At 35.2% G+C, this 21,910-nt stretch overlaps 1 protein-coding gene across 1 annotated transcript; it reads left to right on the forward strand.

Moving 5' to 3' along the window:
- Window positions 1–2,829: 2,829 nt before the first annotated feature.
- On the forward strand, window positions 2,830–20,668 carry LOC100541052 (serine/threonine-protein kinase tousled-like 1). Its single transcript, XM_019617195.2, has 8 exons — window positions 2,830–4,998; window positions 8,478–8,549; window positions 13,175–13,250; window positions 15,674–15,720; window positions 16,158–16,244; window positions 17,669–17,758; window positions 19,134–19,226; window positions 20,516–20,668. Exons 1-8 carry the CDS (start codon window positions 4,858–4,860, stop codon window positions 20,651–20,653), a joined length of 744 nt encoding a protein of 247 aa, XP_019472740.1. The 5' UTR covers window positions 2,830–4,857; the 3' UTR covers window positions 20,654–20,668.
- The last annotated feature ends 1,242 nt before the right edge of the window (window positions 20,669–21,910 follow it).

A 21,910-nucleotide genomic window follows, 5' to 3' on the forward strand; every position in this document is an offset into this window, starting at 1 on the left:
GGGGGTGGGATGGCAGAATCTTCTGAGTTTATCTTTCAGAACCACACACAGTCTCTAACACAAGTCCTGTGATACTTTCTATACATAGAAGAATGTATGGAAGCTTGGTGTTCATAGTTTCAGAGATTGTTTGATACATCTATAGGAATTTTTTTTCTTAAATCAAAAGTTTGCTTCCCAGACTGTTTTTCTCACTATTTGAGATGTGTACCTTTTACTTTCTTGTTTTCCACTCCTTTTTAAATTGATATTATATAGATTTACTGATCAAAAGCATGCTTCTGTCAGTGAAGAGAGCACGTGGTGGTAATATAATCAATGTTAATGTTAAGTGTTTTGTTTTGTTTTTTTAAAAAAAACAAAACCATAGTTTTCACACCATGTGTATTCCCATAACACTTCAGTGCTTACTTAAAGCATATTAGGGTATTCTATTCACATTTCGGTTAATTGAGCTCTGGTCTTCAATAGATAAGGCTTTGTGTTATTTTGTTGTGCAGTTAAAAGCTATATGTGTAGAAGCCTGTTGAAGGAACCCAACCAAACCATTATACCTTTCACCTAAATGAATGGTGGTTTGTGCTGTCTCTGAATCCAGGGGAGGGGACCTCACTCTGATCATGAGGGTTGCTCTCAGAAGAATCTGGCTTCTGCATAATGAACTTTATCTTCATCGTTGAGAACTGACAATGTGTGAAGCCGTTGATCTTTCTTCATCTGGAAACTGTAATTAATTGCCAGGCAAACGAGAGTCCATTCAAGGTAACGAGGGTTGAAAATAAGGTTTGAGGCTTGGGACTTGATTCTGTACTTAGTAAAAAAGAACATGTGTGATCTGCTCTGTAATCTAGCACTGTTCAAGGTGGAGATCACAACATGCATGTGTCCCAAAAGGTTCTGTTCACAGGAGGCTAAGACAGCAGCCAGCATTCTGCTACACAAGGCCTGGCTTACAAGTTTGTTGCACTTTGTTGTTTTCTGGTCACCAAAACAATTCAAATGACTATGAAGAATCTTCTGATTCCTTACACACCCATTTTGATAAGGTAGAAATACAGTATGACTGAGGATACTGACTGCCCTAAGAAAAATCTTGCAAGTTATTTCTCTGAGTTTAGAACTCCGGCTTTTGATATAACCCATTGCAAAACAGACTCTCAGAAGTTTCACTCCTGGTAAACAAGCATCCTTTGCAGGACAATATGCTGGGACTTCTGTGTTAGAGACTGCGCGCGGTTCTCAAAGATAAACTCAGAAGATTCTGCCGTCCCCCCCAGAAATAAAAGAAAATACAGCAGCTACGTAGTGTTGGTTACTTTAATTTTTCAAAATGACAAAAAGAGGCTTTTTAGAGTGGTTACAAGAAAAAAGAAAAGTAAGTTTTTAGAGCTCATAGTGAGGATCAGGTAATCTCAGAGGCATTTTCTGTGAAAGGTAGCAGATGTCTGAATGGCAGTGGTCGGTAGCAGTGCCACTTCTTCATTCAGCATCATAAGTATGCCTCAGTGAAGTACTTTTACGATGTGATTGCATGTCCTTTGAATTGGTGAATTGAATTTCTGTAGTAGGAATGAAGCTAGCTCAGCTAGTCTGTGAGTGTATTTTTAAAACTGTAAACTTAGTTTATCTTGTGAACAGCAGTTGAATTTATAAAATCTGATGTTTATTTAAAAAAAAGTAGTCTTTGTCCTGTATCTTTAGCACTTTGAAGTTGCCTTTAAAAGCAGGAAGCTTGGTGTAGCAATTGGACAGATCAGTATGATGGAAAAAGGTGTTTCACCAGAGGTATAATGATAGAAGGATCAGCATGATAGCAAGGTGCTATAAGGGAAGGGAAAAAGATTCCTTACCTGTATCAGAAGATTCTAGATTTGTAGGGGAAAGCTCCACCAAGGAGGGACCTCCAGAAAGAAGTCCTTTCCCAGTGGCAGTCAGCCCTTAAATGAGGTCTGAGAGGTGCAGCCAGGCTCACCCCTTCTGGTCACACACCTGAATTGCCCTCACCTGTGCTCCCAGGGCTGACCGGCTCCTTTCCCCAGGTGCTCAATCAGTGCTTCAGGCAGTGACTCAACGGTTCCCATACACCAGGGCTGAAGGAATATAGAGAACAGTATTTTCTTGAAAAAACAGCTGCATGTGGAAGTCTGTCTTAACTGAGGGAGGCAGTTTGGTAGATGTCTAGGATTTGCTCTGTGTTTAGAGAAAGCTTGACTCCAGCTTTCCTGACTTGTCCTTCTTATCACATGGATGATGGAGCGTATGTGTTCATTGTGTGGTGCTCTGTGGTTCTGGACATTTAAATGTAAAAGAAAAGCAAGACTCCAGCAGTGATAATGAAGAGAATATAGTGCTTTCATTAGCATGTGTAGACTTTAAAAGTTGAACAGATAAAAATGAAAAGTGTACTTCATCTGTGTGGTGAAATACCCATCTGCCCGCTCAATTACCCACCTAACTGGTAGAGTGGCCCAGGAGTGCTGATCTCTTCAGTGCAGTAGTATTTAAGCAAATAATAAATAAACCGGTACCAAAACCTGTGTAGCAATTCTACCCCGTGCCATTTCCAATGAGCCTTAACTATCCATGGAGATTCTTGCTTCCCCATGTTTCCTAAAACAAGCAATACTGGGTATTACAGTATCTGTTTCTGCAGTACGCATGTGGTTTGCTAGAGTTATATTGGTAATTTTAGGTAAGCTCTGAACTGTCATGGGCAGTGGCTAGCAAATAGGAATATTGAATATCGCTAGTCCTGCTTCAGTAAGTGGGTTGCTTTGGTATGCTAAAATCGATTGTTTCGGAATGGCCAACACTTGAACACTTTTACTGTTACGAAGTGAGACAGTGGCCATTTGAACTTCATCAGTTTCTTATGCTCTTACTAAAGAATACTACCCCACTGAGGTATAGATTATGTATGTGGTAGCAAGGATATGTTGTATTGATCTGCTTAAAAAAAGGCCTCATTGCCCATTGTGTAAATTTGAGGAGTATTTTTGCGTAAACGAGGAAGTGTGCACTTTGTTTCTGAAACCACTGGGAGCAGCACACAAGAAGATTTTGGGAAGCAAGAGTTTTAAAGAATATTCCTGAATGTTTGGCACTGTGTGTGCAGATAGTAATGCAGTCTTTTCCTCTGAGAGTTTAGTCTAAAACGCATGGAAATTAGAGAAGCTTCTGTCGGCCCAGTTCAGGAGCAATGTTATGACTGCAGATGATAAGCCAGCTGCAACTTGAAACCAATCCTGCATTCTTGCAGCGTTGGAAAAGGCTTCCAGCACCCTATGGGCTCCCCACTTCACGAAGCAGAACCTGGCGTGCTGTGCTAGCCATTTGTGCCTTGGTTGTCGAAGGAAGGTTCTACCACCACATTTTCCAAATGTCTCCTTTCTGACTGTTCTTTGTCTGGTGTGAAGGAGTGCTGGCACCCTGATTCCTGCCACTGGCCTTCCCACTGGAGCAAGGCATATACTGCTGCTAAGATTCAGGCAGCTTGAATTAACAAAGTGACTGAGCCAGGGCTTTCCCTGCCGGGAGGCTGAACTGCATGGCTTGGGGTGGCCAGAGTGTAGAGGATGGTAGGTCTATCTGGTTTTTGAATGCTAAAGATTGCTGAGATAGCCAGGAGTTGTAATAATCTGCCTTTTATGTTCTGTTAACAGTGAGTAGAGCTGTGCTGATGCCTTGCTTGTCAGGATACTTGGCAAAAGATACTTGGTGAAAGTCCATACAGGCACTCAAACGTTGCAAAATAGTTTTCGTGAAAAGAAAATTCAAACCTCTTTTTTTTAGTAGTATCACCCGAATATACATCAAGATTACTTCCTGTCCTTTCGGAACTACTTTTCTGACAATGTATGTTGTCCTGTGCAACTGGAAAGTACAAGGTTGATAAGCTCTATCTTAGCTGAAAAAATGAGGATGTATCATTTTGCATGGTGCTTGAGGGATATATCTTTTAAATAGTGCATAAGGACTTCGGCATTAAAAAACTTATTTAAGATAAAGCAACTGAACTGTTTCCAATTTGAAGATAAACTGAATGTTCAAGTAGTTGAAAAGATAAAAACAAAGAACACAGTTTGTTTAAATACAGAAGGGTGTTTGTCTAGATGATCTTTCAGACTGATTAGAGTCGTAAGTGATCTAAATACAAATTAGAAGGCTACACATCAGACTGCAGCCTATTCTTGTAGCTGAGCTGCTGAGCTCATCTGGGTACATCAGAAACTCCTTTTGTTCATCCATTCCCCTCCACCTTCTTTTTTCTGCTCATGCCAAGGACGCTGCTTTAATGTAGAAGGCACCACCTGTTCGAAGGACTCTGCTACTTCTGGCTCCTTTCATACAGCTGGTCCTGCTTCTTGATTCCTTGCCCTCCAAGTAACACGGCATTCCCTTTTACATGATGGTTACTATGGTCCATGACCTCATTTTCATTTTTCCTATGATTTTTACTTGTCTAGCATATCAATATGTTGATACCTTAAAAAATTGAAATAATACTGAGAACAAGAGCATTGCTGAATTGAAGGTTTTATGCTGAAGAATGTTTTGATCCTATTGCTCGTTTTTTCATCTATTGATAATCAGCTGGTTGGCGTATCACACACTATAGGCTCCATGACTCTTACACACCTCTAATAAATTTTAGCTTTCACCAGAATTGACAGGGGTATTCTGATATGGGGAAGTTTCCTCAAAATTTCTAGAATTAGTGTTAATTTGTTATTAAATAACAGATGGTGAAATGTTGACAGTTTGGAACTACAGATTTTTTTTATTTTATTTGTTTTTATATGTCAGTGGCAAATTTAGTTTACTTGTAAAATATTCTACTGTAATTTAGAGAATATAATGAATTTATTTATTTGTTTAGGAGCAATGGATGAGCTTCATAGCCTGGACCCAAGAAGACAAGAATTGTTAGAGGCAAGATTTACAGGAGTAGTAAGTGGCAGCACTGGGAGTACTGGAAGTTGCAGTGTTGGAGCTAAAGTAAGTACTAAGAACAGTTATCCAGATCTACCATTTTTGAAACAGTATTTTATATTGTCTCTCTTTTAAGTTGCCTGTGCTATTTGCAGATAAAGGATTGGAATGGAAGAGAGTCTCAGGAAAATTATTATTAGTCACTTACTTTGATTTGAAATAGGTTTCTTTATCCTGAACCATTCACATGTTTAATTGTTCTTAAAGACACCAAAGTACAGTGTTATAAGGCTCTTTTGTGGTTTTGTTCTAGTGTTCACGTGATCAGCAATGAAAGTTTTTCCCAGTATTTAAAAGGAGCTATTCCTTCTGTAGATAGCCAACTACTTAACTAATGCTTGAGATAGACACACGGACCTCTGTTTTCAAAATTAATTGTTTTCTTGTTTGAAGGTTGTTTTAGCTATATTAGCAAAACTCAATTATTTCAACTTTTCAAGAGACCTGCATGAGTTTTATGTATTTTGATTGTAGAATTTCTGCAATCTGTCCTCTAGTGTCAAAACCAAGATGCAACACTTCAGGGAAGACCTTATAAACATCAACTACTATGGATTAATTACCTTCCATGTATTGTATATTACCCTTCAGTTAATATATTTACCAAATAAGTTTGCTTTTATTACAAATCCTATTCAAGTTTACTTCAGCTTCCAAGACTAATTTCTGCAGTACTGTTGCCTAAATGATACTCCATTTTGGTTTTGAGTATTTGGGAGTACTTCACCAAATATTACACTTAAAATTTAGTTATTTTTTAACATCTTTATTAATTTTTAATCTAATTTCACTCATTGCTAAAATATTTGGGAATTCTGTTTCCAAACTATATGTGATGCTCTTTTATTTTAAAATTTCTGTACAAGCTTTATTAGCACATTCCCTTTAGTGTTTGATGTTTTTATTACCAGTCTATATTACACAGCAAAATACTACCTGATAGCAGAGGTTGATGAAAGAAATCAGATTGAATTGATACAATGTAACTGATGCACTGTTGTTTTCTCTTCTTATTTAATTGTCTTTGAAGTGTGCCTACAAAAGATGTATACTTTACTATTGTAATTAAAAGAAGATTGAGGGAAAAGTCAGTAATTCTGGTTCATTTTTGTTACTTTCCTGTAACAACTTACTTACTCCCTAATTTATTAACTCATTATAATTGCTCAAGTAATTACTTAAAATTCAGATGACCTTTTGTCCTTTTTAATGACTAGATCTCCCTTCTTTTGAGTTCATTTAATTTTTCTTCTATTATTTTTTTATTCAGCTGTGTTGGTCTCTTGTAGTATTGCCAGTATTTCTTCCTCAGAATCTGTCTACTACTGTGTTTAATGCATTTTATTTGAAATCAATTATCAAGTTTCTTGGGGTTCTCTTTCTTTAAACTTAACTCCCTGTGAGTTGCTTCTCATCAATGCAATAAATCTCTCCAAGACTTTTTTTGTTGCTAGTTGTTCAACTGATTTCATTTTTACCCAAATTACATTCCACTTTCTGAAGTCGTTCATCCAAACTAGCTAGGGAAAAAAAAAAAGAAAAGAAAAAAAAAGCCAACAAGAACAAAAAAAACCCAGCTAATTTCCTTTTCCTTTCTACTATACAAAACATAAATTTCTTGTCCTTGCCACAGTCCTAGAACTATTTGAAAAGATAGCTGAATCTCATCCAGTTGTTTCACAAATGGATAGCTAGATAAAGTTTTTTAATACTACTAAATGCTTTGATAGTTGGTTGTAAAAAGATACTACTATCGCTGTAGTTTTTAGATGGATAGAAATCCTCACCTAGCAGATTTTGTTCTTCTAATTTTGACTAGATATACTCTACAAATGATCTGCAATGCAGTTTGCAATACGTTCTTTTTCCTGCTTATGGAATATGGAGGGGAATACCAATATCAACTGCAGTTTATCCCACCATTAGTGAAGTGGCATTTCTGTCAGTTTTGTTTGTATGACTTTTATATCTTAAACTCATTTCTTACCACTCAGTGTATCTGGGCTGTTTGGAATTTTTTTTTTTTTTAATTTTTTATATAGTCTGTAGTCTTGTTGGTGGACATTGTGAGAAGCTGATCTGACTTTTATTTAAAAAATGATACAAGCTTTTTGATCTGATGCCCTAAGGTAACTGGGAGAAGGAGATGTACTTTGAAGGCAAAAATGAGAACACCTCCTCTTCGCATACATACCTGATTCCATGCATTGAATTCTCGTTTTCATAATCTACCAAGACAGTGCAGTGGCTGCAGCACACAGATGCATGCAGATTATTTTTTGAAAACATGCTAAGACTTTATTCTTCCGGTAACTAAATTGAGATGGAGTCTTGTTTATTGAGATAATTATTTGGAAGGTCTATCTGCTGAATTGTTCTTCAGCTGTTGAGGAGGTAAAGTCCAGCATCTTCAAGCTTTTTCAGTAAGCAGTAGTGAATACATGAGTGTAGGTTACTGAGATTATTGTCCTCCAGTAGGATCACCTACTGAAGAATCACAAGGCACATCTAGGCATTTTTAAACCAGAAACTATTTTGGGGGCAAACATACATTGAAATTTTGTGGGTTTAATTGCATTTGTCTAGAAATCTTAATTCAGATGTGATCTAGTTATTCCAGGAGATGTCAAAGATCTGTATTGTAAGCTGATGCAGTGCTGCAATTAAATGCTTTGAAGCAAGTATTTGCCTTAAGTTGTTGCTTTACTTCAGAGTGGAGAAGAGAATAATTCAGCAGTATAACATTTTTCTTTTAATCAAAACAAAAAAAAAACAAAAAACAAACCTCATGTTAGCACTTCTTGTGTGAATGGAGCAGACTCTTTCAATAAAATGTCCTTGTTGCCATTCTCTGTTCAAAAGATCTCTGAAAAAATCAGCTGTGGAACATTTCTATAGAAATATTGTAATTTGAAACTATTAGTGTTTCCTTTTTTTTTTTTTTCTCTCTCTCCAGTAGTCTACATTTGTTGTTCTGGGGGATGTGATTTGTTATAAGAATATACAATAAAATTGTCAATAAGTCGTTCTTTTCTTTTGTTGAATGAATTTTAAAAACAATTGCAATAGCCTAGTGTCTGACTTAGAGAAAATTAGAGCCTCTTTCCTTTTGTAAATTGTTAAGTCTCTAGCACTTTGAGCAATATAGAATGTATAAGCACATTCTGTGGAATCACTTTATAAGGCTCTTCCTTGGATCTTTTACTATTCCCAAATAAGCTTTTGAACGTTCCAAGGCTTTACTTGTCTCAGAAGAAATTAAAATACAGAATTGACTGCACTACATCAAAACACTTAACCATCAAATTTCTTATCCCCGTTGCAAATCACAGGGACTCCGTAGTTCATCAGCATAAAGTTTGATCACTGTTACTAGTTACAACTGTGATAGTAATGCCCTACTATTTATATGTAATACTTAATAACAATGAAGTATTTACTTAACAAATCTGTTTGTAACATAACAGTTGTATTTGTCTTGCTAGGCCTCAACAAATAATGAAAGTTCGAACCACAGTTTTGGAAGCTTGGGATCTTTAAGTGATAAAGAATCAGAGGTAAGTATGCTAGGCAGATTCATTATTATCTCAAAGCTTTAATGCTAGCAAGTCATAATTTATTTTCTACTCTGCTTTGTAGGAGCTTTTGAAGTAAAATAAAAAAAGCTAAGTAAGAGAAAGCATACATTACTGTGTCCCATTCTTTAGGGTTTTTTTGGTCACGAGACTAGCTTTTATTTACTATTTTTCTTCTGATTCTTCTGGACTATAGGTATTACCTTTATGGTCATGCTATGAGAAAAAACAGTTGAAAATGTTTAAACAATTTGCTAACTTTTTTCTAATAAACAATAAGACTTTCATCAACAAAAATGTTGACTAATGTTTAATGGACTCTTTGAAAATATGCCTGTAATATTTGATGCAGAAGAATGTCATTTTACACTTGGACACATGAGATACAAGCAGAATGGTTTTGGTTTTTCTAAGGCATGTAAATCTGATAGTTCACTCCAATCTTCAGTCTCTGCACATGTTTTAACCTCAAGCCATATTTCTGGATGGGGATAATATATATATTACTACTTGGATTCTAAAATAGAAATGCTTCCATTTTTTTAAATGGTCCCTACACAGAGCAATTCAGTGTTCCAGATTTCTTCTGTTTTCTGAAAATTCAATCTTAGTGACATTGAATAATGAAATATGGTTTCTTGACCCATTTTCAGAAGTTGGCGGTTGTATTCGCTGAAATTAAAGTATAATTGTCATGCCAGATATGTTAATAAGTTACTAGAGTTTAGTTCTTAAAATATTACCTGGTTTCTTATATGCTGTAATCTTACAGGAAGTACACTTTAAATCATAGTACTAGAAACAAGATCTTTCTTTTTTTTTTTTTTAAATGATGTGACAATTAAATTTTCATAATAGAGAATTCCTGTAGTGGAATGTAGAAGTGCAAAGACTTATTCATAAGGAAAGCAGCAGCATCGTTTGATGTTTTGAGAAAAACTGCTGTATTATAAACAGATATGAAAAGAAAAAAAAAAGTAGGAATGCAAATCTCAAAATCATTTAAATGAATTGGTAGCAACAATGTAGTGGTGCATTAATCATACTGTTTTTTTTCATCTCTAAATTAAGGAAAAAAAAGCCATTCTCACTTAGTTTTCAAAGCAGGGCAAGCTTCCTCCAAAACCATTTTTGTCTTTCGGGTGTGTAATTTTTATTCTATATTTCATTTTTGTTTTCACAATGCATCTCAGCAAATACAACTATAAGAATTGTAGTCTTTTTTTTTTTTCCTCTGCCAGATGCACCAAGAAAAGGGCAGCATAATTGAATAATAGTTTGAAGAGATACTTTATAAAGTAAACTTGGATCTACAGTATAACTTGAAACCAAGCATTGCAAGCAATAAATGTTAACTGGCAATTTGTACTTAATATCTAGACCTGTGTTTCAGCTTCTTTTTAAGCTTATATGTTGTTACTATTTTATGAAATGCTTTATTGCTGTGGTGCATAATTTGTGTATGTACTAGCTGCTTGAAGTTAAGCTAAATTGGCTACCTCACTCTGTGAATAGGTGCTTCTGATAAGTTTTCGGTATTTTGGCCTTCCTCCACCATCCCTTGTTAAAGTGGATTACTCCTCCTTGTTTTGGTTACAAATATATTCTTTTAATTACAACTAGTATTTTCTATTCTCTGTGGATAATGAATTATTTAAAGGAGAAAAGCTTTGTCTGTGGCTTGATTTGTCCGGTTTGATTAGCTACTTAAATGTTTTGCTCTGCTTGCTTGTAGCTGTTCAGTTGCTTCAGTTCCCATTAATACAAAACCCTCATTATAAATGTTATTTCAGAAGTAACTGAAGGTTTGATCTAATTGGAATTTATAATGCGCTGCTGAGGAAAACAGCATTGCTGTATTTGTTTGCTGTAGCTGTAAAGCTTTGGAAGGGATAGGATTTAGAGAAAAGCACTTATGCAAAACTATCAACTCATTCATTGTGCAAATGAAAAACATTAACAGCTAAGAAAGCATACTGGAGGTTTAAGTGTTGAGACAAAACAAAATTCATTTTATTACTTTTTTTTCCCTACAAAAATTACTTCCTGAGTTCTATTGTTAACAGTTCTGCAATAATGGTAGAAAATGTTTAGCTACACATAAAGTATATAGAAATATTTATCTGAGTATCACTAAAAGGAGATTAATTAGTTGAGAGTTGGTACTTACAAATGTTTTTTTCATTAAAGAGTATGTTAAAATCCAAGAATTAAAACTGTGAATATGAGGAGAAGGCTCAGAGGAACCTCATTAAAATTAAAGAGTAAACTAGGATGAAGGCTGTGATATGCAGAGCTCTGCTGATATGCCAAGCTCTAGGTGACTTTAACATAGTTTTAAAAGCCAACTTCTGATAACTTCATAACTGTTTCATCTTGCTTATGAAATAACAGGATTTTAATCTAAATCTTGGCTGTAGGTAAGTCCTGAAGTGTCTCAAAGCAGCTTCAGTCTTTACTAGGAAGGTACTCCTCAGCCCCATTAGTCTTCAGCTTTTAATTCCTGTGGTTCCAGTCATTACAAAGGATTTTGGAGAGCATTTGCTAATGTCTGAATATTGTACACTGCCATGTGAATATTGTTCTTAGAAAAGGTGAGTGTGACCCTGCTGGGTAACATCATTAGTGTTTTCAGCTTGGAAAGTTAAATCAGATACTGGAAGAAATCAGAAGAGCTTGATGAAATAGACATTTACTTTTGGATTATTTTAGTTTCAGTTTTAAAACTATAAACCTCTTTAAATGTCTTCGAGTGGAATGCATGAGTCATTGCAGATGAAAACTAATTTTCTTGGGTGAGAATTTTAAACGGTTAGGCATGAATTAGCTTGTAGACAAGTTTTGGGGAGTTTTTGGCTTGATAAGGTAGGTACAACTAATTACATTAGAAGGATATTTGTAAAATTAAAAGTTGATGAATAAGGAATAGGATGAAAGTGATTGGCTAAATAGTTTCAGTTCAGTTATGTGGAGAGATAGCTTAATGTTAACAATTTACATGATTTATATATATACAATTTATACAATTACAATTTATATTGCAAATGATAAAAATAGTGTATCTAAGACACGTGTTTTGCCTTGAGAATCATGTAGTTTTTAGCTAACCTTGTTTTCAGGAGTCTACGCTGTTCAGTCAGCTAGTGTACAGTAGGATTGTAAAGCATACACATTGTAGTTGGAAGAGTTAATTTAAAATAATATTTAATAAATATATCTCATTTTAACTTCGTTTGTAGCCTGTTAGTAAAACAGTTACAGTTGTAACTATTGTAAACAATATGTATATAAATATATGTAATATAAATATGTAATATAAATTAAGGAAGTTTGAGCTTTCTTGTCCTGGCTTTCCCCTTCTAGGCTGATGGTTTTCTGTACATTACAAGTAACCTCTTTGCCAAAATAAATATTCTCAGATTTTTGTAAAAAAATTTATGTTTGAAGGTATCCACGTGAAGTTTTTGGAACTCAAATGTATTTAAAATTCCTTCAGTGATCTGTTGAAATTTGAATTATCATTACATTTACTGTATTGAAAAAAAGAATCCTTTGAGACAAACTGACAAACTTGGTCAAATGATTAAGACATTGGTATCATAAAAGAATGAAGCATCTTCTTACCTATGTCATATTTAGTCCAAGATATTAGGGACCACTCATTATTTGACTGTAAAATAGAGTTCATGTAATTGCTTCTGTGATTTCTCTTGTAACTGGCATGAGGCTCCTTGCAGACTGACTAAGTGCACAGAAGGAGCATGTTTGCCTTGAACCAAGGCAGCTTGTACAATGTAACTTACACTAGGGGGACTATCTATTTTGAATGCTCAGTTCAAGGGAGAACAAATAAAACTTAAAGGTCCTTCTCGTCAAAACCCTTTCTTGTTATCAGGTTGCACTGATTGTCATTTCTGGGCAGTGATTTATAATATTCCTGAAAACAATTTGAATGAGTCCACACTTTTTCACTTACCATTAATGTTTTTATTTGACTTCATTTGAGACACGGAGAAACAGGGTGGAGTGAGTAGATGTTCACATTTTGAGGTTTTAAAAAACTTTTTAAATCTAGAAATCTATAAATTGCATTAGCTTAGAGATGACTTCTATACTTAAAAAATAAGTAACATTATTGTCATCTTACTGAAGCACTAAAATTCTGTATTTATTGTATGGTAGTGTGTAGTAAGCTCAATCAAAAGGCAGGTTATTTCGTTAATGATAAAAGAGAGTTGTAAAATACCCACATCTATAACCTGAAGATTTCTTGAGTGAAATGCAGTGTGAGTCAAATAAATTTGGATGTTCAGAAACCCCAGAGCAGATGAAACGGTATAATGGCTTTACAATTAAAATACCTAATTGCCTTTTGGACAAATATTTAAGAATTATTTCCTACTTCTTTCAGTATCTATTCTAGTTCATATTTCTTTGGTTGACCAAGAGCCATTATCTACTTCAACTAAGATCTGAAATAACAGCATTCCTGTTGATTTGTGAAGTCATATTTTATGAACGAAAATTCCAGCTTATTTCACAATACTGTAGCTGTGATAGAAGTAAATAGAGTTGTTGCTGGATCACATTCTTTCTGTTCTTCATAGACTCCAGAGAAGAAACAGTCAGAACCTTCCAGAGGAAGAAAAAGAAAAGCAGACACTCAGAGTGAAAGCAGCCAAGGTAAAACTGTAAATGAATTATAGGGTTATTATATACATTTGATTAAATGATGATGCACAAATCATGATTTAAGCTTGCCAGGCTTAAAAATCCTGTAGTATTGCTTACGTAAGACAGATCTTGGGTTTGGGATGATAAACGTCAAATCTTTTAACGCTACCTCAAATTTATCCATCGGTCAAAGGGATGGGCAATTAAACCTGGACTGTGTTGGTACTTGACCATAAGAGTTGTGCATTGCTCTCTGCATAACTTGCAGCAGCATTGGCATTCTGTGTACTGTTTAAAAATGTGCAGTACTTTTGTGGTTTGTATTTATTTTCAGTAGGTAAGGGGAAAAGTGGATTACTGGTTATAATATCTGATTGCTTGTTTTACATGTGTATTTAAAAATAATTGAATTTCGTACTTTTCTTACTATGGATACGGCGTAGTGCTCTAGAGCTGTGGGAGGCTCAGGATGAGACAGACTTTCAATTGAATGTTTACAAAGCTTGTTTTTTTTGTTTCTCTCTGTAATGTGACTTTTTCAGGGAGGAAATAGAAATTTCAAGGCAAAAATTCATCAAAAGGGAAGAGAAACTAGTTTTGGTGACATCTCCTTTAGATTCTTTTTGTTTCTAAGCTAAGAAATGCCACTTCAGATGCTATCGGTGGGCTCCATATCCAGAAGTCTTTGTGACACAACATAATACTACTTGAAGTTTTATATGGTTTCACTAGAATGGGTTTCTTTGTGTTACTTCAGAGACCTGGTTTGTTCAGAGAGCTTCAATGAAGTTTCCTGTTTTCATTGGTCTGGTAGCTTGTCCTTCCTACTACAAGAAGGAGTTGCAGTTAGAGAAAATAAAGACAGTTAAGAACTTTTTGGTATACACAACATGATTATAATGTCTAATAATTAATGTTTTACTGTCAGTAGCAATAAAAGTGAATAGTCTGCACTGCAATATTCTGTAGGAACAGGTGTAGAAAACAACAGTGTATTGGAGTTGTATAGTTGAAGCACAGCAAGTGCTGCTGTTGGAAAACGAGGAACAAGGGATCCAGCTGTTGTATGCACCATACCTAGGATTTTATCTACCTAACATGCAAAATCATCCAGAAAGGTTGGACTTGAAACATTTTTAGGACGTGGAGCTAATTAATTAGAAAGTGGAATCAAATCAGCATGAATCTATTTCTAATTGACTGTGCCAAGATAAGTTGATGTTGTCAGTCCATCAGTGCGGAGTTGCATAACATGACGTGGAATAGAATTTCTATTTAAAAGAAAAGCCTTTCTATGAAAACTGATTTAATTTGATAAAGTGAGATGTGGGAATCAAGCACAAGAAGGACAAATCTAACAGAATCATGTGGTATGTAAAGACCTGGCTAGAGGGCAGCAGTAGTGATGTATAGAAATGGGGTAAGTACTGGAGGAATTATCTATGTGCTCTTCTAGGTCTTCCAGTTATCTAAATATTTCTTTTAAAAGTCTTTGACACGCGGAGGACTGCCATATGTCTCTTTTTCTCCATGGTGAGTGTTGATGACAAAATACTATGCAGCAATCCCACTATAGAGACATGCTTGACTACAAAGAGTTCTTGAGAGTTGGAGCAATAGGAAAGCTTGAAAGGCTTTGCTGAAAAGGGCAGAGAGATTTGTGGTAATGATCACCTAACTTATTACAAAAATTTATTCCTTTGAAGAGGTTTTGAAGTTTTGAACCATGGTTCATATTGTCTTAAAGCTGAGTAGAATATTTATGCCATTGGATAAGGCATTGGTGAGATTTTTGGAATGCTGCATATGGATTGTCAAAGAAAGGCGAATTCGGGTTGCTGCTCCTGTTTTGTTACTGGTTAAAATAAAAAAAATTCTGTTATCTTGTTCTTCTCTATTTATCTCTTTAGTGGATGCTGTGACTTGAAATCTGATCATTATACTGGGAGGAATGAAAGTACTCATTATCTTCCACATCCACAGTGTTAACTGGCATTTAGAGAAGTCCTTGGGCTGAATATCTGGGCAGAATAACTCACTTGGAGCATATAATATTAATGGTTAATTTGGATTTCAGATGTGGGTGAATTTGGAGATAACACTTGAAAAGGAGAGACACTTGCTGCTAAAAGTTTCATCTATAGGATGAAGGATATGCTTCCTTTTATCTAGAAGAGGTCTTTCTTACTGCTAAGTGTGTACTAAATCTGATTTAGAAGTATGGGTTGATTTCTGATTTCCGAATGGAAGGAACATGCAGATTTCTTTGTTGTAACCAATCCCTTAATTATCTAATGTTAGGAGGTCACGTATTATCACATCAAAGAAAACCTACTAACAAGTGTTAAGATTTTGCAATAATTATTGTACAGGTAAAAATGTAACATATCTATAAGTCATCTATTTAATCTATTACAATGTATTTGTTCCAGGAAAGAGTATTGGGGGACGTGGCCACAAGATTAGTGACTATTTTGAGGTAAGGTTTTTGTCTTTAAATTTACTTTTTTTTTTTTACAAGCAATTCTAGGTGGTACTTGTGAACTTCTTAGTTGTCAAATTCTGCAGTGACATCATAGCCTTGCTTTGTTCTTAGTAGGCTACCCTTCTTACAGTTGTGTATGAAAATACTAATTAGAACAAAGTACAGCCTTTCTTCATATGATATACTTTTTTTCAATGTAAGTTTAGGTGTTAAACCTTGAAGTAGAGATGCAGTTTCTTGGTGCAGCCTGAACTAAAAGACAGAAAATAGTTTCTTCTGCACTTTTCTTTAGGTGACACAAGGCTTCAGTAATCCAAGTAATGCAATCTAGATTACATATTTTTTGTACAGATGAGCTGTGTCATTCAGTGCTTGTATGATATATTTTAATTAAAGAGGTTGAATAATTTGAGGTTATATCTTCTCTTCAGTACCAAGGTGGCAACGGCTCTAGTCCAGTTCGAGGTGTACCTCCTGCAATCCGATCTCCTCAGAATTCACATTCCGCCCCTTCTTCTGTAAGTTTGTGAACTTCATGACTGCTGGAGATAGTTTCCTTCTCTAAAAGTAGCATGGCTTAAAAATATCGGCATACAGATATTTTTCTACTTTTTCAAAGGAAGGAATGATAGGAAGGAATTCATTTTTGAACAGCATGGGGAAAAAAAGGATCAAGTTGAATGTTTAAAACTAAAATTTTGTAGAAATAAGTTCTGAACAGTATTGTGTTGGGTTTTTTTTATAAAACGATTTTTGAACACAAAGCAATGTGAAATGACCTATAAATGTTAAAATGTTCCTGTGGTGTTTATTCGTAAGCTTTGCACAAAATAAGTGGGTATTTTATTACTTTCAGGGAAGGTGAACCCGTGATGCAGGACTTGAAAGCTAAGCTTTTGATAAATCTTAAGTTTTTAAATAATAACTTGCCTGTTATTAACTGTTTTTCTTAGTCACAAATTCATTTTTTTTCTGCTCATGTGCTCATTTTTGTGTTAGGTATACACATATGATTCTTAATGGCTACGCAGGTTCTGCCAATTGCAGAAATGATTTATTTTTTGTGATGGTAAACATTAATTTCCCTCTGTGTACTTTCAAACATATTGCTAACTGTATGGAGGATAATAAAGATCGTGGAAGTTGACTTGAATATACTGTCGCATAGAATCGTTAAGGTTGGAAAAGACCTCTAAGTCCAACCATCCTGAAGTCCAGTCATCAACGTGTCACCCCCGTGCTTGCTATAACACCACGATGTCCACTATACCATCATCCTTTGGATGAAGCCCAGTCTGGAGAAGCTTAGCCCCATTTATTGGGACTCCTCTGTCCCAACTTCACCCAGCTGAGCCCCCTTCATTTGCTGTTTGGGTTTTTATTAGGAGAAAATGAAGCCTTTCACAAGTCAGCACTAAAGCTAAGCCCTTTCTGGCCCTCACATAAGTGCTTGAATGAAATTTATGGACTGCAATGCCTAACACACAAATCAGTGTTTCTGGGAAGTTTCAGTAACACAATTTGTGTTCTGATCAGCACTAGCTTCCCCTTTCAAGTTATCCCATGGGAAATAAACTCTCCAAAAATAACTCACATTATTTTTTGAGTTGCAAAATCTTAGAATCAGAAAAATAAGTTTTTATAAGACAGGCATTGCCTTGTGTCAGTCATGTACTGTCTTAAATCTTTCCATCTGTTTCCCAGGAGTGACAGTCCCAGTTTTCTTAGAGAATATATTGCATCCTTTCTAGAATACAAGTGATGTATAACATAACAACATAGCAGTAATTCTCAATGCAGTGTATCATATAGTACCTTGTGTATTTAGGACACCGTATTTCTATGTTCTGTATCATTATCCTGCCAAGAGTTGTAAACAAAGATATGTTCATCATTGAATACTACAGTTACATCTAAAATTCTTTGTTTTCGTGCATTCCAGGTTCGACAGAATAGTCCTTCTCCTACTTCATTAGCTTTTGGGGACCACCCTACCACGCAACCAAAGCAGTTATCTTTTAAAATTACTCAGGTAAGCGCTTTTCAGCATGGAAATTCAAACTATAGGAAAAATTGGTAGATATGTTATTTCTTGGGTTTTCAAATATTAGACTCTTAAAGGATTTCAGAAGCTTTGCTTTTTAGTCTTCAAAAGAACTTTTGTTTTTAAGTTCAGCAGCTTGTAATTGCAGTCTCTTGAATTAGTTTTGTATTTTGCACTCTGCTTCCAATTTTGTGCTTTGTGAGCAGTTAGACAATGTGCTTGGTATGCTTCTGCAAAAGATTTTAACTGTTGTGTGAACTTAGAAGGGGAGACTTCTCTTTCGGATAGTAATTGAGATGGCAGCTGCTGTTGTCATATAACTGCTTAAACAAAACAGAAAAAAAAGTGAGGTGATAATCAAAATGCAATATAGTTCCTGTCATGACGTTAAAAGCCAATAGCACGTTTCATCATCTCTGCCACTTCTAATGCAATTTGTTCTTCTTATCACAAGTTAGTTAGAACAAGACTACCTTGGCTGTTGACAGAATACACAGGATTTAAAGTAGTTGTGTAGATCACTGAGAAAGTAATGCCTCCTATTTATTTCCATGGAAATTACAGCAGATATGAAGAGAACAATAACACTACATGGTAGAGTGAATTCTCAGCTCCCAGATACTATTTGTCAACATAGTCAGCACCGCTAGCTCTGCATTTTTGTCAACCATGAGCAGGAGCCTGTACGTCATGCTTCTAAAAATCTGCATGATAGTCTAGAGCATGGCTTGTCTTTCCCATTGCTGTCAAAACTGATGAAATGTACTAGCCACTGCTACGCTGTGCTCGCATCTACTGTTTGGTCTCCATAAATGTTCAGGAAGTGTCAGTGAATGTCAACAGGTGTGATTTTTTTTCTGCACGGTGAAATTCAGTGACATATTTTTACTTCATACACAGTTCCATCTCTTGTGCCATTTTGCCAGTGTGTTCTTCTGCTGCAGTCTGTCACATGGCAACAGAATGTAACAGTCTATTGTTGGAAAGGTTCAACCTCTACTGCACACCACCAACATCTGTCTCTGATGTCATTGACCAACATATTTAAAAAGGAGGCATTACTTTTGGAGCAGCCCTCAGTGTTGCCATCGAGTTCTTGCCTTGCTTTATATTCTTATTTGTGAAATTGTCCATGAGTGATGAAGTCTTCTTACATTGTCAGTGATTTGTTCCAGCTGTTCCCAGCTCTTCCTAATGAAGGGAAAAAGCAGTTTTGAATATGAAACTTCCATGCCACTACCAAAATACATGAAAGTAACATGTGTTGCTGATACAAGTTGATTTTCCTTTGTAACAAACATGACAAAAATAATGCTCTAATTATTAAAGAGAAGTATTAAATACTTTAAAATGTTCTTTTCAGACTGATCTCACAATGCTGAAATTAGCTGCACTAGAAAGTAATAAAAATCAAGACTTGGAAAAGAAAGAAGGTCGTATAGATGACTTACTCAGGGTAAGTGTAAGATCTGCGGTAAAACTATTCAGAGAAAAAGGCAATGGATTCTCAGCGAATATTTTAAATGCTTAAATAACCAGTGTTTTTCAATGTTACCCTGGAATTACATAAATGAAAAGTTGAAAAGTGTTCTTTTTTTTTTTCCCCTGAAAATCTGAGAAGCCTGTAAATGCTTAAGGCTTTTTTCTTCTCCATATTACAACTCGTTAACAACTAAATACGTATTTCTGTACTTCTTGGGTTTCCAAGAATGCCAATGTTGTTTTTCAAACAGTTGGTTAATTCCTTATGTTCTTAATATAATTTCATACAATGGATTTTGTTTTGTTTTGTTTTAATTGTGAATAACAGTCGTCAGTGGGACAGCTGCAGTTTCAGAATGAAGGTGATTGTAGCAAACAGCCATGGACAATAACTACTTTTAATAAGAACCTACCCTATGCTATACTGTTTTTTGTTAATACTTATTTTCAGATAAAGGAGTCTTAGTGCTTATATCTCTGAATGTAGGGTTGGAAAGGTGGTATTTTGGAATGTGAAATAAACTGCATACTAAAGAAACAAAAAGCGCTCCATTCACAACTCATAGTCTGTTATATGTGTTTGTATGTGCAAGTATATATCCATGATACCATACATATAAAATTCTGCTTGCAGGCTTTGTGGGTACCTGATTCAGCTCATGTCCAACAGTATGAGGTAGAAAGCTAACATTTAAAAAAAAAAACAATTAAACAGAATAGTGTGTTTTTCTAAGTTGATAAAGATAACTGCAGCATAGGAAACTTGGTATACTTTCTACTCAGATAATTGAAATTTTTCACAATAAAAGTCCATAATGTAAAAGTTTTGTTTCATGTGAAAAACATAAGAATTTTGCATTATTTTGGCAATTAAACACAAAGGATCCAGAGCTAAATTAACATCAGTTTAGTTCTGGAGAACTGGAAAAAAATATCAGTACAGTGTTTTTATATATAGAAAATATACAAGCTGAGTACTGTCTAATACAGAATGCAACTTGGTGTAAAGGAAGTAATGTTCTTGAGTGTATTTTATTTCAAGTATATGCCTGTTTTTAAACAGAAAAACATCTTTTACACATCCATTCTTACCTACAGGAATGATACAAACATTTTCTTACTATATGTGTGTATTTATGTATGTTCCCTGCTTCAGCTGTGTGAAAGATGCATGTGTTGAAGGTAGATACCTTTATTTTAATTGGCATCTGATTTTAAAAAAAGTGTTTCAGTATTTCTTCTAATATTTCTTGTATTTATTAGGCTAACTGTGATCTCAGAAGACAAATAGATGAACAACAAAAGCTACTTGAAAAATATAAGGAAAGGTTAAACAAATGTATTTCAATGAGCAAGAAGCTCCTAATTGAAAAGGTAAGTTTACTTTTAAAATGTTTGTGATAAAAACTCTGGAGTGCTGTAGGACTCTATTATAGTTCCTTCATTTTAGCTTTTACTTTGTGATTAGTCTCTACTGAAACTTTGTATTAATGGTCTCTATCTGGAAGTAAATATTCTTTTATAATCCTGAATAGCAAAATACTGAGCCTTTTCCAGATCATGAAAAATTTGCCTTTTTGATTTATTTTTTTCTTTTACTGTCATGATTCAGATATAATACAGCATAAAACATAAGGATTTAGGATGTTACCAGTTCTCTGGATAAAATTAAAGTTTCTAAGTGGATGAAAAAAAAATCTGAACTTAATGCATTGTGTAGAGGAGCCAGATAATAATCTCTGTGAGACGCTTAATTGGCTGAGATAATTTTTGATGTAGAATGATGAAATGCTATGCTAGTCCAGAATTAATGAAAACAAGAACATGAAGGTGACCATTTGACTTCATAGTTCTTCGGAAGAAATGTCTGTTTCAAATTTAATGTCAGTTATATTGAAGCTTGCAGCACTTTTCTGTAAAAGACAACGATATCTTATTTCCCTTCCTCTTCATTAAAATAGCCTTGTTAGAAGAATAACAAATTAAAAATGAACAGAAAATCACCTCATTACAAATGAAGGTACAAAACAGTTTAAGACAAAACGTCACATCTGTTCCTTAACACTGTATGCTGGTGTCAGATACAAGGATGCAGACTGATCTGAGATTAGGGGGAATTCGCTCTAAGTTATTTCAGTGCTTTTAAACTTCCAGCATGAGGGGAATACAAGGAAGATATGCCTCAGGTTTGTTCCATATGATGCTAGGTGAACAGCTTCAGACTGAGAATATCACATAGGAAATTTTTCTTCAAAGGCCATGCGTGCTTCCTCTTCAGTCTAGAAGTCTGTTAGCACAGTGATCCTTATTTCCATCAGCTTCTCACTCTGTGGTTTTGGGCCATTAGCCCAAGAAGGAGCCAGCATTTGTAACAATTAGAGAAGTTTCTGTCCATCAGTAGTTTTCACAGTTCTCTTTCTTTCTGTGCTGAAGCAGACTCAGTCATCAGTCATATCTCACAGTGCTTCTGGTATCAGCAAGGTTCAGAGAGAGCATCTGCTCATATTACTGCAAGTTAATATCTATTGGACTTATGTCTACGTGCAATCCAGTCCCACCTAGAGGTTCCTGAATCTGGTCACTTTGGTTCAAGTAGTAACAAGTAGTGACTGGAGCTGATGCACTCCTAGTATTTAAGATTTGTTTATTATAATAGAT

Source organism: Meleagris gallopavo, chromosome 7 (genome assembly GCF_000146605.3).
Source record: "Meleagris gallopavo isolate NT-WF06-2002-E0010 breed Aviagen turkey brand Nicholas breeding stock chromosome 7, Turkey_5.1, whole genome shotgun sequence".
In the NCBI taxonomy this organism is placed as follows: Eukaryota; Metazoa; Chordata; class Aves; order Galliformes; family Phasianidae; genus Meleagris; species Meleagris gallopavo.